Source organism: Myodes glareolus, chromosome 1 (assembly GCF_982192425.1).
Source record: "Myodes glareolus chromosome 1, mMyoGla1.1, whole genome shotgun sequence".
Classification (NCBI taxonomy): Eukaryota; Metazoa; Chordata; class Mammalia; order Rodentia; family Cricetidae; genus Myodes; species Myodes glareolus.
The window spans coordinates 49480159-49498047 of NC_142026.1; the positions used below are offsets into that span (position 1 = coordinate 49480159).

General features: G+C 40.9%; 1 protein-coding gene across 2 annotated transcripts; it reads right to left on the minus strand.

Annotated features, from left to right (window-relative positions):
• Positions 1–45: 45 nt before the first annotated feature.
• On the minus strand, positions 46–17312 carry LOC125405507 (uncharacterized). 2 transcript variants are annotated; one of them, XM_085695738.2, is made up of 5 exons: positions 17204–17292; positions 15691–15791; positions 7123–7249; positions 6872–6932; positions 46–6333 (listed from the first exon to the last, which is right to left on the minus strand). In XM_085695738.2, the coding sequence occupies exons 3-5, from the start codon at positions 7154–7156 to the stop codon at positions 2961–2963; spliced, it is 3468 nt and encodes a 1155-aa protein (XP_085551864.2). In that variant the 5' UTR covers positions 7157–7249; positions 15691–15791; positions 17204–17292; the 3' UTR covers positions 46–2960. The 2 variants fall into 2 exon arrangements, with proteins under 2 accessions (XP_085551864.2, XP_048298032.3); XM_048442075.3 differs by lacking the exon at positions 15691–15791 and having other exon boundaries at positions 17204–17312.
• Positions 17313–17889: the final 577 nt, after the last annotated feature.

The following is a 17889-nucleotide window of genomic DNA, read 5'->3' on the forward strand; positions in this document are numbered from 1 at the left end:
TGTATAAGAAATTGTTATGCAACCCCGAGAATATACACACGTATATGAAGTGGGTGTTCAAATGATACATTTATTGATAATAAAAGAAATCTACTGAAAAACAAATATATTTGGTGAATATATCTTTTATCATTTAATACCATGAAAGTAAATATGTATATTAGTAGAATGAGCATATTTATTTTTACATAAAACGTAAAATCTTAGCTGAATATTCGATAGTGTAGCACACAGAGAATGTTTTTAAGAGTTAATTGATACTTTGGTTTTATAATTGTCAAATATGGACAACATCACATAAATAAAGGCAGAAATACACTTACGGCCATTTAATAAGTTGTTAAAATATTTTTCTTTATTCCTACCCAATAATCACTGAATGATTTTTTTAAATAAAATACAAGTAAGTAACTCAAGCAATTTTTTTATTGTTTTTTAGAGACAAGGTTTCTCTTTGTAGCTTTAGAGCCTGTCCTAACACTCACTCTGTACACCAGGCTGGCCTCAAACTCACAGGAATCCTCCTGCTTCTGCCTCCCAAGTGCTGGGATTAAAAGCATGCAACACACAACAGGGCAATTCAAGTAATTTTCAAAGCTACGCTATACTATACAATACAAAGGTAAATTATTTTGGTATTTATATATTGATGAATGATACTTGGGAAGTAGAAAAGTCTGTTTTCTACAATTAAATCAGTATTTCTAAAAGAGCAGAAAACTCTTGGAATTTAGTAAAAGTATTTCAATTTGCAACAGTCAGCAAGTCTTATGTGTGAGCTAAGGTGCTTCAAAGAGTTGTTATGTTAATTGCATGGCATGGCATGACATCACATTCAATACACATGTTGCATGATCAGAACAAAGTGGAGGTACAGTTAAATCACATGATACAAACATGGGTGAGTGATGCCAGTGATATGAAAATCAATGCACATATAAATCTGAATTTTTAATCACTGTGTTCAAAACCTTTACATGTTACCAGGTGAATCTCAGTTATTGCAATCCAGTAAGGAATCAGAAACCACAGACTAAAAATCTGTGTCCAACCACAAGACTTTGTGGGGATAATTTCATATCCAAATTAAAACACACCATCCCATCTCCCCTGGTCTTATGGCAATCTGATAACGCAGCTAGTTCTATTTCAAAAGTCTCTAATCTCAAAGAAACTGCAGAAGGAAAAATAGAGCCCAAAAGAATTCAAAAGCATTTACAGACCTCAATAGAATCGTCATACATTTGAAAGCTTAAACTTAATGCCAAAAGATTTCCACGAACATAGAAATGTGCATGGTGTTTTACCTGCTTACAACAAATCACCAATGAAAAACACCAATAAGGACACTACCACTTGTTTATTTCAGAAAAGTGAGGCTTTCTCAGGAACTTCGACAGGTCCTTCTCAAAGGACCGCTTAAGAAAGAGGTGTCTTTCCATGACAGACAAGAAGGTGCAAGGTTGTCATGACCTGGTTATTCTAGGTCTCAGTGTCTCTGCATATAGTCAGGGATAGCTACAAACACCAACCTCCTGCCTCAGTGTTCTAAACGATAACATTTTTCACAAACAAGTTTTTTAAAAAAATATACAATGCGAAAATTAAAGAATAAGCACACAAAGAAACAGTTTTAAGCAATCGTATATGATTACATTTTAAATAATGTTATTACAAAAATCATAAGTATTAAATTTATACACACCATAAATGTTATAAGATAATGTATTCTTTGGGAAAACATCAATATGCTATAAATGAAGCCTACAGTGTCTTTAGGCAAACAATATACTATAAACAAAGTCTACAGTGTTGATAAGAGTTACAGTAAATTAATGTGTCCAATGACTTTATATTCACCTAAAAGTCTCTGATAGAAGAAAATCTAGTCCTTAAAAACTCTACTCTCAGTAAGTATTCTTCATCTGAAGAATATTTATTTTTATACCAAATCTTTTGTTTCATAGTATTTATTGGTGCTATGACTATGGTATGCAATAAAGCTACATTCCACAGACTAGAAGAGTCTTGAAGTTATACCATGTAGTTTAAGTGTATGGTAGGCTACACTATGGTTAGGAAATTGTCTAACAATTTATACCAGCAATTATTTCTGCTGTTAAAAGTTTGTGTCTACACTTAGAAAACCTTCACCTCAATGTTTTCCTGCAAAAGAAATAGAAATTCATCACCTAGGGACATTCTCATTTCTCTTGATGGTGGGACTGGGAATTACACTGGGAGCTCAGTGCTAAACGAGTGAGCTACTTATATATATCTTTTCCAATTTTTATTGAGATTGGTCTCACTAAGTTGTCTGGACAGGCCCTGAACTTACTATCTCCTGCCTTAAAACCACAGTCCCCAAGAGGACAGGCCTGCAATGTCAGGTGCTGCTGCAATTTTCTTCAAACACAAAGCACTGGTAAACACCATACATTCACAAATTACATAACTTTTCATTCATGCTATAACACTTCGAACATGATTTGCTTCAGTATTTCAATACATATAAATTTGTAGAATCTTCTTCCAATCGGAGTTATCGCATGATCTTTAGTGTGGTTAAAATATAAGCTTTACTTTCCAAACTGCAGCAATCCAATGTCTGCTTCTACAGAACTGCCTTCATGGTACACTAGTTTATGCATTTGAGTGGGTGTTGAAGAAATGAATATCATATTCCATTCAAATCACGGGCTTTAACACCAGATATTTTCATGTCTTCAAATGGAATTGAAGATCATAGCACATCTCTTAGAGTCACAGAATTTTCTCCAGTGAGTTCTACCAAGCTTTCCATAGCAAGCAAGCAAACAAACAAAAATTCTAAAGCCTTCACCATTTGTGTTATATTCATTAGCTCTTTTCCCAGTACTTCCACTATTTGAAGAGAACTAGAAATTCTGAACATTCTTGCATGTTTGTTGGCATTCATAACGGTTCCCCCCCCCCCCAGCTCAGGTATGTGTTTTTCCATGTCTTCGAAGGGAACGGTAACATGTAAAGGCTTTACCACAGTCTTGGCATTCATAGGGTCTCTCTCCAGTATGAGATCTTTCATGAATTTGGAGTAAATACGGATAAATGAAGGACTTACCACAGTGCTTACATTCATAGCGTCTTCCTCCGGCATGAGCCATTTTATGCCTCTGAAGAGAACTCTGACTTATCAAAGCTTTGCCACACTGTTTACATTCATAGGGTTTTTCTCCTGTATGAACTTTTTCATGCATTTGAAGAGAGCTGTGACTCCGGAAGGCTTTATCACACTGCTTACATTCGTAAGGCTTCTCACCAGTGTGAGTTCTTTCATGCATTTGAAGGAAACAGGGGTAAAGAAAGGCTTTACTACAGACATTACATTTATAGAGCTTCTCTCCAGTATGAGACCTCTCGTGCATTTGAAGGTAGCACGGATAAATGAAGGACTTCCCACACTGCTTACATTCATAGGGTTTCTCGCCAGCGTGAATTCTTTCATGCCTTCGAAGGGAACTTTGACTTCTGAAGGCCTTCCCACACTGCTTACATTCGTAGGGCTTTTCTCCAGTGTGTGTTCTTTCATGTAACTGGAGAGCACTTGAACAGCTGAGCACTTTCCCACACAGTTTACACTCATAGAAACCACTATGAGTTTTCTCATGTATTCGAAGGTACCCAGCACTTTTGAAGGTCTTGCCACATGCTTCACATTCATAGGGTTTTTCACCGGTATGGGTTCGTTCATGTGCCCGAAGGAGACTGTGACATCTGAAGGCCTTACCACACTGAGTACAGTCATAATGCTTTTCTCTACCATGAGCTCTTTCGTGTAACTGAAGGGAACTGAGGCCTCTGAATGCCTTGCCGCACTGTACACATTCATAGGGTTTTTCTCCACTATGGATTCTCTCATGTCTTTGAAGAAAAGACGGACAAATAAAGGCTTTACTGCATATCATACATTTATAGGGTTTTTCCGCGGTATGAGCCTTCTCGTGCTTTTCAAGTAAATACTGGTAAATGAAGGACTTGCCGCATTGCTTACATCCATAGGGTTTTCCTTCAGCATGAGTCTTCTCGTGTACCTGAAGATTACTGAAGCGTCTAAAGGTTTTGCCACACTCTTTACAGCCATACGATCTTTCTCCACTATGGGCTCTTTCGTGCGCTCGAAGGGAATTGGAAGAACTGAGGGTTTTGCCACACTGTTTACATTCGTAGAAACCACTATGAGTTTTCTCATGTATTCGAAGATTACTGAGACTTTTGAAGGCTTTACTACACTGTTGGCAAGCGTAAGGTTTCTCGCCAGTGTGGGTCCTTTCGTGCACTCGAAGTAAACTATGGTATCTGAAGGCCTTGCCACACAGTTTACACTCATGGGGTTTTTCCCCAGTATGAACGATTTCGTGGACCCGAAGACGACTGAGACCTCTGAAGGCCTTCCCACACTGCTTACACACGTAGGGCTTTTCTCCCGTGTGTGTTCTTTCATGCAGCTGAAGAGAACCGGAGCAACTCAGAGTTTTCCCGCACCGTTTACACTCGTAGGGTTTTTCTTCAGTGTGCGTCCTCTCATGGACACGAAGATAACTGAAGCCCCTGAAGGCCTTCCCACACTGCGTACACACGTAGGGCTTTTCTCCCGTGTGTGTTCTCTTATGTAACTGCAGGGCACTGGAACAACTGAGAGTCTTGCCGCACTGTCTACACTCATAGGGGTTTTCCTCGGTGTGGCTTCCTTCGTGGATACGGAGGTAACTGAGACTCCTGAAGGCTTTGTCACACTGCTTACATTCATAGGGTTTCTCCCCAGTGTGCGTTCTGACGTGGACTTGAAGCAAACACGGATAAATGAAGGACTTCCCACACTGGTTACATTCGTAAGGTTTTCCTCCCACATGAGAAACCTTATGTCTTTGAAAGGAGCCTTGATCTTTAAAGTCTTTGCCACACTGCTTGCACGCATAGGGTTTTTCCTCACAGTGAATCCTTTCGTGTCTTTGAAGGAAAGAGGAACACAGAAAGGCTTTACTGCAGATCTCACATTTATAGGGTTTCTCTCCACTATGAGATCGCTCGTGGAGCTGAAGAGAACTCTGACCTCTGAAGGATTTGCCGCACTGCTTGCATTGATAGGGCCTTTCCCCCGTATGAGTCCTTTCATGTCTTCGAAGAAAAGAGGGGCACAGAAAGGCTTTACTACAAATGTTACATTTATATGGTTTCTCCCCACTGTGAGACCTCGCATGTAATCGAAGGGAGCTATGACCTCTGAAAGTCTTACCGCATTGCTTACACGCGTAGGGTTTTCCCCCAGTATGGGTTCTTTCATGCCTTTGCAGGAAAGATGAGCAACGAAAGGCCTTACTGCATATGCTACATTTGTAGGGCTTCTCTCCAGTATGAGATCTTTCGTGGGTTTGAAGTAAGTAGGGGTAAATGAAGGACTTACCACACTGCTTACATTCATAGGGCTTCTTCCCAGCGTGAGCTATTTTATGTCTTTGAAGGGAACTGTGACTTCGCAGAGCTTTCCCACATTGTTTACATTCATAGGGTTTTTCTCCAGTATGAGTTCTTTCATGTACTCGGAGATTACTGAGACCTCTAAAGGGCTTAGCACATTGCTTACATTTATACGGTTTCTCTCCCGTGTGAGTTCTCTTGTGTCTTTGCAGGAAAGAGGAACAAAGGAACGCTTTACCGCAGATCTTACATTTATAAGGTCTCTCTCCAGTATGATACCTTTCGTGCATCTTGAGTAAATAGGGATAAATGAATGACTTACCACATTGTGTACATTCATAGGGTTTTTCTCCAGCATGAATTATTTTACACCTTTGAAGGGAGCTGTGACCTTGGAACACTTTACCACACTGTCTACACTCATATGCTTCTCCCCCGGTGTGGATTATTTCATGTCTTTGAAGGGAATTTTGACAATTGGAAGCTTTGCCATATGGCATACAACCAGAATGCTTTTCTCCATTAGGACTTCCGCAGGGAGACGGCAGGTAGTTGAAAGGACTCAGACTGGCAGCACATGGTTTAGATTCAGAAGGGTTTTCTTTGGTGTGAGTCCCACTACGAACACAAAATGAACTGGGACCAATAAAGGCTGTGTCATATTGACTATGCTCACGGAGCTGTTCTCCACTGTGAATCTGCGGATACACTCCACATGAACTTGGAAAACCAAAGGATTCGGTATATACTTCACATTCATAGGTTCCTCTCCGATTGGGGGCTCCCATGTATATGTGAATGGTTGCGAGAGAACTGGAACTATATTGCTTCTTTCCATACTCAAGCTCATGTGTGTATCCAGGGTGGGATGTGATGTTCCTATTAAAGGATCAAGGAGACATGAAAACTTCCCCATACAAAATACATGCACACAGTTTCACTCGAATTGAAATTTCTGAACTTCTACTGATATTTGATACCTTGGGGGTTTCTCCTTACTCCCCCAGACCATAGCTAGTATTTGACTTCTATAAACACTGGCAGGCACATTACTAGTGATTGCTTCACTGATGACTATTTAGGTTTTGGATTTCCACTATTCCCTAAATCAGGGAAAGTGTATGTCTTCTGCAGTATCTTACTGTTCTCAAACTAAACGGATTAGGGATTCTGCAGTATGGCTCTTCAAACTATTAGAACAAAAAAGGTCATACATGCACTTTTCTCAATACTGTTTACAAGCGAACTGCTTTTCAAATCTAAATAGCTTTCTTACATGGCATTACATATTTCTGTGAAATTTTTCTAATGATGAGTAATTTAAATTTGTGCTAGCCTTGCTACTTGCTCACAAATTTTCATAACACATTAAGATTGTCTCAAAATTTATTTTCTCCCACTAATACATGTAATTTACCTTAGATTTCTCCCAGGATGCTTATAATGCTCTTCACTGGTCTGGTACTCTGATTTGATTCCTAAAATACAGACCCAGAAAAATTTTCACAAATTATTACAAACCTCAAAGAAACTGTAAGTTTCTAGAGTTAATGCGCATTGTACCCATGTCTGATTTATTCACATAATTCTTCCCTTTCCACATTCCAAAGTACAAAAAGAATAAACACTTGTCTAACTGACAAAGTGAAGGAACATTAGCATTCTTACCCACAGAAGCAAGGTTACTACAGGTTTCCAGCATCACATTGATGTATAGGTTCTTCTGAAAAGGATCCAGCAAAATCCACTCTTCCTGGGTGAAGTTCACAGCCACATCCTCAAAGGTCACTGAGTCCTAAAATATCCCATATGCGTGCATAAGAAAATGGGTGAAAGTGACAGTACTGTGGATAACTGATAAGATGTTCACACATTCTGCAGTCTCCAAACGCTTATGCAATGACAGCGGAGTTCTAATGCTACAACTGACGTTCATGCAGGAAATGGTGAAGTAGGACCATTTCTCTCATGACCACATTCAGGGATTGGAGCATGTTACTGGGCTGCTTCAACTTCTCTTTCTAGAATGGAATGGAGTATAATGTACAAAATATAATACAGTCAAGAGGTTGCTTTTCCTTGGAACTTCTTAGGCATAACTAGGAGCTTTACTGATGAAAGTGTACTGAAGGTTCTAGGAGATATTACAAGCATAAATGGTAGTCACTAAGTAGTCACACAGTCTAAATGATTCAGGGAAACATTTGGCATTTCTGAACCCGTTAGCTTTCTGAACATTCAGTGAACAGCAATAATGGAAGAATCTATCGAGACAACACGCTTAGGCTAACAAGTTGTCAAAACTTGCTAAGTGGGGAATTGCACCTGTGCTGTGACTACATCAAGGGAAACATTAAAATCCTGAAAGCAGTTTCCACTCAGTCAAATTTAATAAAACAGCAAATGTGAAATATCCAATAATGATTCCAAAAGAACAATTTTTAATATTTACACATATTACTTGATAATTTCACATATAAATACAGAATGTATTGATCATATTCACCCCCAACTACTTCTCCCACTCTCTCTGTACCCCTCTTCCCAACATATGCCTCTCCTAACTTCAAGTTCCCTTCACTTTTTGTTTCGCTTTTAAAGATTTCTTTATTTTACGTATATGGATATTTTGTCTACGTGTATGCACCACAGAGCTGAGAAGAGGGCATCATAGCCCCTGAAACTGGCATTACGGACAGCTACCGTGTGAGTGCTGGGAACCAGACCTCCATCCTCTGTAAGAGCAAAGCTGCTCTCTGGTGCACACCTTTAATCCCAGCACTCGGAAGGCAGAGGCAGGTAGATCTCTGTGAGTTCGAGGCCAGCCTGGTCTACAACAGCTAGTTCCAGGACAGCCTCCAAGGCTACAGAGAATATGTTCTTAACAGATGAGTCAATTTCTCTAGTCTTTATTTTTCTTTTTGTTTTTATTACCCACAAAGTGAAATTAGTGTTTTCTGAATGTATACCAACAACATTCTAGCAGCCATACACCCAAAGAATACTTAATCCTCTGCCTTAGCAACTATCAATTGCCAGTGGTTCCTCAGAGAGAAGCCAAGCTCATTAGTCAGTGATTTCTATGATTTTATGCAAATAACCATAGATGCTGTGAGTTCATGAGCCCATGCCATACCTAGAAGATGGCATTTCACAGCTTTCCTACACATACTCTGGCTCCTAAATTCTTCATAACCCTTCTTTGATCATGTTCCCGGAGTATTACACCAATAGACAGCAACTTTCTAATAGCCATTTAGTAAATGTCAAAGAAAATCTAACAATTAGATGGCACATGTTTTTACAAGAACTTAAAGTATCTGGGTATATTACATGCTGTAGTCCAGGTACTGGGGAACCTGGGATGTAGGATCACTTGATCTAAGAGCTCAAAACCTGCCTACAAAGATCCCTATATGAGGAGGGAGGGAGAGAGGGGGAAGAGGAAGATGGTGTCACTAAAATGCCATCTCGTCTAAATTATACCTGTATAAAAATCACAGCTCAAACAGCGCCCTTAGGAGTCACCAAAATCTACATTTTCAAACCTTCTAGTAACACAAGTGTCTAGCACTTGTCAAAGTCTTCTGAACAATAGTATGATGACTTGTCTAACGAAGATGAGGACATTTGAAATACATTAAAAAGACACAAAGGGGCAAAAGTAAAAGCAAATCCCCAGAATTTATCAGGACACCATGTAGAAACTAATCTTTAGTAACCCAACATATAAATGAAGAAAAACAACTTACACTGTAAATTTTACTACTCAACAAGGTGTCACTGTCTCCACATTTGCCTATATACAGACTCTACAAGCTAAGACCAAGCCACTTCGACCTTGACTGTCTTTGAGACAGGGTCTCTCTATACTGTCCTAGAACTCTCTGATGTAGGCCAGGTTTGCAATTACCTGGCACGAGTGAGAAGGAAACACAGAACATGCAAAAAACCTGCTTAGGAGTTTATTAAAGGGGGCATTACAGGCCTGGGGAAGTCAGTGTGCAGAGAGAGGGAGGAAGATGGCATGTCCAGCTTTTAAAAGCTGCCTAGCACATGCGCACAGGGGGTTGATCTGGCTATGTCATACGCAGATGATGGGGTTCACATATGCGCACAAGGGCTTAGCTGAGTCATATGTAGATGACACCAAGTGGGGGAGGGGAGGACTGCTTTAATATTGAGGGGGCGCTTAGGCACTTCTGCCTGAGAGCTTGTCTACACCTGCAGGACCCCTAGAATCCAGAAGTACCAGCCTTCTGTGGCTGAAATCATTACAAGGTTGGCCATGAACTCACAGAGTTCCTGTCTCTGCCTTCCTTTTGACTCTTATCAAAAGAACTCCACTTCTTTCCATCCATGCACTCCCTCCCTGGGAACTCACCTGCTGCTTCCATAAAGTATTTCAATAAAATTTTGTCTCGTTTTGCCTTGGTAAGTTATTTTTATTGTGTGTGTTATCACTCCATATACGTACGTAGTAGTATGAGGGCTTATCTTAGAACTGTCTCGGTTACTGTTCTATTGCTGTGAAGAGAGTCTATGACCAAGGTAACTCCTATAAAAGAAAGTATTTAATTGGGGCTTGCTTACAGTTTGAGAGTTGTCAGCCCATTATCATCATGTCAGGATGCATGGTGAGAGGCAGAAAGAACAGGAGCTGAAATCTTTACTTTCTAACCTTCAGGCTTCAGGCAGGGAGGGATTAGCCCTGGTGTGGCCTTTCAAAACCTCAAAGCTCAACCCCAGTGACACACTTCTCCAACAAGGCCGCACCTTCTAATCACTCTATCCTTTCTCAAATTGTTCCACTCGCTAGTGCCTAAACATTCAAATCTATTAGCCTATGGGGGCCATTCTCATTACAACTATCAGAGAAACTCTGTTCTTGCCTCCCTTGCCTGATCCCTTCAACTGATGGTACCTCGCTGGGACGCCTCTCCAACAAGACCTAAAGGACTTAGCAGCATCATTCCATACCACTATCTCCCACCAAGGGACAGACAAACTAAAACATTTTATTTGGCTTCCTACAAGAAATCCTGACTTATAGAGACACTGACCAAAGAAACTCTATGGTGGGCACTTAGGGTGAAGGAAAAAGGAAGACAGCCTGCTATAACCCGTGACCCCATGACTAAAAGGCTAGTGTTTGTGTTTTTCTGAAAGCACCTCACTCTCCCCTGTGGTATTCTCCCCAATCACTCTATTCCCTTACCCACTTATGTTCTCCTTCACATCCTCACTCAAGAGCTTCACATAGGGGACTCAGGAAGCCACTAAAAGTCTTCTCATCCTCAGAAAATATTCTCCTCCTTCATGAGGTAGTCAATGAGGACTCTGGCACCATCCACACATGTGACTCATTTCTCATGTCTCATCTGTCTTGGCGCATAGCAATTTCTTCCAGATTAAAATCTTCCATCCTGGAGGGAGGTGCCTTAAGTCTCAGCGGTTAAAAAGAAGTTCCATAAGCTTACCAGATTCACAACTGCGGGTGTACTCCTGAGAATTAAGCAGTTGCAGATGAGACATGGCGGCCTAATGTTTTACCTTTCAAGAAGAATTTACATACCACCTTCTCTGAGATCAAAAGAGGAGGCAGACAGAAACTAAGTGCTGGAAGAAAGCATAGGTTATTGTATAGTAATTTCTCCCAAGTTGAAAGAGTCCATGCTGGAGGGAGATTCAAGACTCGGGAAGTGCTAACTTTCATAATGCTGGAAGGTGCTATGTAGACCACAATGGGAGAAGATACATCAACAGTATCTCTGCAGCCAGTCCTGCATGCTACAGTATCTACCATCCAGGCAAGATGTGCTCACTGGTACAATAGTGGCATAAAGGTTGTGCGGTAACCAACTGCTTTTGAGTTGGATCTTTGACTCGTCCTACAGAAATTCACATTCAAATATAAACCTGGTCAAACGCTCTTGGCTCAGAGGGTTACAAGTCCTATGAAGGAAGCTATTGGTGTTGTTTTGCTAAAAACATGTTGTAAGATTGTCTTTAAATATGCATGCCTATGCCTGTAAATTAATTCTTCCTCCAACTTTGGTCAGAGAAGCTTCTCTCGGTAGCAGTCAGCAGTTTAAGCAAAAATTCACAACTTTTCAAAGTGTCTAAGCCTAAACAGGACATCTATATTAACTTCACCCAAACTCAGGGTGGTGTAGAACAATTGTCTATATTCTTTCAATTATGTTTTAAATAAATGCTGATTGGCCAGTAGCCAGGCAGGAAGTATAGGTGGGACAACCAGACAAGAAATAGAGGCAGGTCAAAGAGAATAGGAGAATTCTGGGAAAGAGGAAGCCCATTCCTCCCCAGTCCTGTACCAACCACAGACGAAGGAAGATGTGATTGCCCCACTGAAAAAGGTACTGAGCCATGTGGCTAAAATAGATAAGAATAATGGGTTAACATAAGTTATAAGAGTTAATAAGAAGCCTGAACTAATGGGTCAATCCATTTATCATTAATATAGACAGATCTCTGTGTGATTTCTTTGGGGCTAAATGGCTTTGGGACCTGGTGGGAGGACAGAAACCAGGCAGAACAGAAACCCAGACAACAATCAGGGAACATTACAGAAGTATGGAAACGGAGGAGCTGGAGGGGTGAGTAAGATCACTGATAATTTTGTCTTTGGAACATGATACAACAAATGTACCCATAAATCCACAGCAGCTATGAGTACCTGCACAAGAGCAACTTAGCATCCCAGCAGACAACACTGACTGGATTCAGTAGGTTAATGACCAAAAAAAAAAAAAAAAAAAATCGTGTTCAGGTCAAACTTGAAAACCAACAAATGTCACTAATTCTGATCCTGAAGTATGACAAGTGTGTCTCCACTTTGAGGATGGACAGGACCCTGAGGTTGTAGAACCTCCCATGTTCACCATGTCTATAACAAGCCTAGGATAATCCTAGGATAAACCTGGATGCGGCAAAGATTATGACTACACTGTCAATCCATGAACTGCACTGTTCTCCCTGACAAACTTTCCTGACTTAACATTGTAGTCCAGTTTTCCTTAGCACCACAAATGGCGACCCTCGCCAACAGACATCATCTCCCACCTTATACCTACAGGACATCTTTTCATTCTCTTTTCATCTTAATCAAGCTGTCTGATTCTCCTACGAGGTAGAGCCTCACATCCAAATTCTAACAACACTTAAACCGTTAAACTGATCATCCCAGTGGTATTTGTAATTGCTATTCCTAACCAACATAAAGCATCTCTCACCAACACAAAGCAATCAGATTGCTCATCACCTCATCCCCTGGTAGTAGGATTGCCCTGTGGAAGGCGAAAAGAGAGTGAAGTTAAGCTCCACTTAGACCAGTGGTTCTCAGCCTTCCTAACACTGCAACCCTTTAATACAGTTCCTCCTGTTGTTATGACCCCAAACCATAGAACTACTTTCCTAACTGTAATTTCATTACTATTATGAACTACAATGTAAATATTTTTGGATATTGCAACCCCTTTGTCAAATAGGTTGTAACCCACAGGTTGAAAGCCACTGCCTTAAACAGTAAAAGCAGGGACTAATGTTAGATCATGAGCTAGTCACCTAGCACAGGTGACCTTTCCCCTAAATGGACAAATAAGCAAGGGAGGATAAATATAGTTTAGGGATTCTTAACTGGTTGCTCTCCCAGTGCATTCAAAACTGATCAGTTACAATTAGAATTAACTAGGTTTGCATCCAATTTTTACTGTAAAGTCCATAAAAGACCACTGGGCACAGCAAAACATACATACACACACACACACACACACACACACACATACATCCCTCCCACTCTTAAGAGTTCTTTCTCATTTTTGTCTGAATGAATCTGCATTCACTTTTGTTCACTTCTTGTCCATGTTTTCTTTTTCTCCTTAGTATAAGACAAGAAGTGAGAAGTTTCAGGCTTTGCATGGTTTTAGTGACCATTAGTTGTCTGGCATCATAGCCCCCTGAGTTAAGTGGAACCCTCAAAATATCTGCATCAGAATTATAAACAGGAAATCAACACAAAAAACCAATAACTGAAAAACTCAGTTCTTTTAAAAACATCAATTAATAAGCCTATTCCAGGGTAGCCAGTGCTACGTAAAGAGATCCTGTCTCAAAGCAGTGACAAAAAGAGCAGGAAAAACTAACTAGCCTATAGCCAAACTAGGAAAAAAGATGCAAAATTATCAATTAAAGAGTAGCTGCTGGGGCTGGAGAAGGGAACAGTAGTTAACAGCACTCACAACTCCTGTAGCAGACCTAGGTTGGGTTTCCATCATCCTCATGGAAGCTCACAATTGCCAGTCATCCCAGTTCCAAGGAATTGGATGGCCAATTCTAAAGTCCACGGGTCTCTGCACACACACACACACACACACACACACACACACAAACACACATACACATGCATACACACATACACACACACACAAGCATATACACGTTACACATTCTGGTCATCACTACCATGAAAATGTAAAAGACCATGAAGAAACACGATGAATGATTTCCTAACAAAAGCGTTAGTAACTTAAGATGAAATAAATACATTCTTTGAAATGAACCTTCAATCATAAAAACACACAAACAGAGAAAAGTGGTATGACTAGGCCTATGTGTATTAAAAACAGGTAATCGGTAATGCATGACTATTTTTAAAACATGATAAACAAGACCCAAATGATCTCATCCTTAAATTCCTCCAAACACAGGAGAACTGGAAATGTACAATTCTGTACAATGTCTTATAGAAAAGCTATCATCTCCTATTTAAACTGTGAGCTAATCATTACCACAACATAAACACACACACACACACACACACACACACAAGAGAAAAAGAAAAAGAAAAATTACAGAAAGCATACACACAAAAAAACTTTAATAAAGACTAGTAATTTAAGCCCCAGGTCCTTCGACTCCCTGCCCCTCCACCTCCTCCTGAATCTGATGTTTGATATGAATACAGGGTCATGGTCCAGTGCCCACTGACTCCAGGCCTAGACCTGGAAACTGAGGAAGACATGCAGGGAAGACATCAGGTAGTGTGACTACAGACCAGCATCCCATATCCATCTTCACCTTTGCACATTGCTGTCTACTTTGAGTGTTGTCTCTTTGTACTGGAGAAAGATGAGGGGGGGGGTTATCTTTTAATACAGAAATACACTTTACAATTCTATGCATGCCCTGTGGTTGGTCCCCCTAGTTGTCAAAAACAAGGGAGTTTCCATTGCAAAATTGGGTTTGTGAAACAGAGGCTTCCTGAAAATACATGGATGGATATACAGAAAGCCCCCTTCGGAGAACTACACGAAAGGAAATGTAATCCGATAGCCATAAAATCAGATATCTGGAAATTCCATAAAGATTCTGGCCTTTAAAAAACAGGAAAAAACCTGGAGAATCAAGACTATCCCATAGGAAGGGAATCTAGGGACAGACTTAATCATTTCCAGACAGAATTAGGTCAGGATTACTGGTTATGCTTAGACACCCAGCTCCCGTACTACAGAGGGATAGGAACTAACCAGACTGTCAGCCCATCAACTGACAAAACTTTTTGTGACTAGGAACAGCCCAAATTAACGGAAGGACTTATAAGAGGTTGAAGCTTATCTAATACTCAAAAGCTTTAAGCTAGTCACTCCCCTCCCCTTATTCTGATGTCAGCTATTCTGTCTAATGGGCTAATTCATCGAGTTAACAGCAATGTTATCAAGGCCCTGAGACTTTGTGGTGAGCATACACTAATGGTTTGACTAAATGTCTCTTCTGGTACTTTCCAAACTAAGTAGACAGGCTGATCAGGATCTACAGGTAGTAAAAGTTTTAATTTCTGAATTAAAACATTTAGATTCCCTTGCCAATAAGGTCCTACAAAATTGAAGAGATTTAGATTTACTTTTGATGAGATAAAGGAAACTATTGTATGGCTTTGGGAGAAACCTGTTGCTTTTTGCTAATGGATCAAGAATAATTAAGAAAGCGAAAAAATCTCAAAACAAGAAAAAAATGATACCATGTACATAACTGCTCTCTTGGTTTCCCCTGGCTAAGTACTCTATCAGCACTGGTGGGGCCTTTTATTCTTTTTTTAATTGGATTAACATTAGGAACCTACATCTTAAGCTTCACGGCCAGGTATGTGTCAGCTCAGTAGCTGGGACCAACTACAACTCTTTAGAGCAGGATGGTCCCACAATTTGACTCACTCACTAAGAACAGCAGGAATGTAAAGACCCTCAGATCTTAGCACAACTGGTTCCATGATGGAAGCACCATTTAGGCCATACAGCTCAGCACACAGACAGCACCACCTGCCAAAATGAAAACAAAGATCTAATCCATCAAAGTTCACAGTTCTGGCAAAGTCTGTACATGTACTAACCTTGCATTTTGGCTTCTGTAGTTTTGCTTCTGGCTAACTGCTTTTGTTAACTGAAGTAGGTCAACCCAGAATATGGTTTTTATGTTTAGAAGCTCACTCTGGGAAAGGCTCAGTGGTGCACTGAGAAACTGGCACCCATGTAGTCACCAGATGGCTGATAAATATTTTCTATTTGCTTAAACTCATGTCTAAGCAGTCTTCTCTGATGGATATCCCCCAACACTATGAGCTTGGAGAGACTAATGGGTTAAGAGCCTTTGATGCTCTTGAAAATAATCTGGATTCATCCTCATGGAAGCCAGAAACTAACTCTAGTTCCAGGGGATCTAATGTACATGTGACACGTGCGCACGCGCACACACACACACACACACACACACACACACACACACACACGCTCACGCACGGACTCCTAGCCTTAGGAAGCCTTGGGTTTCCTTCAAAGCACTACATAAAACCAGACAGGGTTGACACATACCTTTAATCTTTCACTCTTGAGGTGAGTGAGAGGAAAAAGATCAGAAGTTCAAGGCTACCCTCAGTTACACAGTGAGTTTGAGGCTAGACTTGAGTTATGAGTGTCTTTCTCAAAAAGAAAGAAAGAAAGAAAGAAAGAAAGAAAGAAAGAAAGAAAGAAAGAAAGAAAAACTGTCGACACACTGAAACAGCACACTCACTTGTTACTATCATCTTCTTTTAAAACTACAATAAAAACAGACTACTTTTGGTGGGCGTGGTCAGAGCACACTTTTAATAGGGAGGCAGAGACAGGATCCTGGTCTACAAAGAAAGCTCCAGAGATCCAGGACTCCATAGAAGCCCTATCTCAAAAACCAAAACAAACATTCTATCTTGAAATAAACAGATGAAGAGAAAAATCTGAAATAAATGTGCAAAAATACGGTCAACTGTATTTGACAAAGGAAATTCAAAGGAATCCCTTTATTAACAGTGGGCCACCTTAACACCCATATGTAAAAATATTTAATGACAGACTTTATAACTCCACAAAACTAACTCTAAGTGCACCCTAAACCTAAATATGAAATGTAAAGTACAGAACCTCTTAAAGATAACTCAGAGAAGCTAGACACCCTAACACATAGACACCTCCTGAGGGCCCGCACCAAAGTGACGTCACCAACAAGGATGGCGAGCGGGGCGGAGCCTCCCAACACGGTGACCAGCGCTCTACGCAGACGCAGCCCGAGGGGCGGAGCTGACCAGAGCCTGGGGTCTCAGGACACAGCTTCCAACCCATGCGCGAGGAGGACCCACCACACGGGCTCCTGTGCTCAGCCGGCCGCTCCTCCCAGTCTGGGGACAGTGGCCCTCGCTCACCATGACCGGCTTCTGAGTTCGCTGGTCCTCTCCTCACAGCTCCTGGCAGCGGCGCTCACAGCGCAGCCCACGCAGCGCCTCACTAACCAAAAAGCGGAACCGCTGCATGGCGGCAAAGAACCCGGCTCTAGCTGCCCAGCAGCGCCCCTTATTGGACAGCCTGTGTGGCTGCTCTGATTGGCTAATGAGACCTGAGTGACAGGAGAGAGCCACAGACATAGGCTAACACAACCCCAAAAGCTCAGACTTGCAGAAGCTCTGGGAAGATTTGCTTTTTTAGAATGTACTCCTGCCCTCCAGAGCAGCCCTGTTGTCTTCTTATAGTCCGTAGGCACAGGGTTGTTCACGTGCACTGTCCACTACACACAATGGCCAATGCAGGGATCGCCTTCCTCACAGCGGGAATTTTTATACGTAGTTAATTTCATTTTTAGTTACATGTATTTAATTAAAATAAAAATGTGGGAGAAGCACACGTGTGACACAGGGTGTGAGTCAGAGGGCAGTTGGCTAGACTTGACTGGCCCCTTCTACCATATGGTTCCCCGGGGATTAAACTCAGTTTATAGGGCTTAGCAGCAAGTGCTTTACTAGCGGAGCCATTTCGCTTTCCCAAAAATTGATATTTTTTAAAAAAAAGAAAACATTAAGCGTACTTATTAATGTCTTAAAAGGGGCGTAGGGGT

Coding starts and splice junctions, on each gene's coding strand:
- LOC125405507 (XM_048442075.3), bottom strand. Junction 6,933..7,122: donor TAGTAACCTTGCTTCTGTGG/GTAAGAATGCTA, acceptor TCTGTATTTTAG/GAATCAAATCAGAGTACCAG. Junction 6,334..6,871: donor CATCCTGGGAGAAATCTAAG/GTAAATTACATG, acceptor ATCCTTTAATAG/GAACATCACATCCCACCCTG.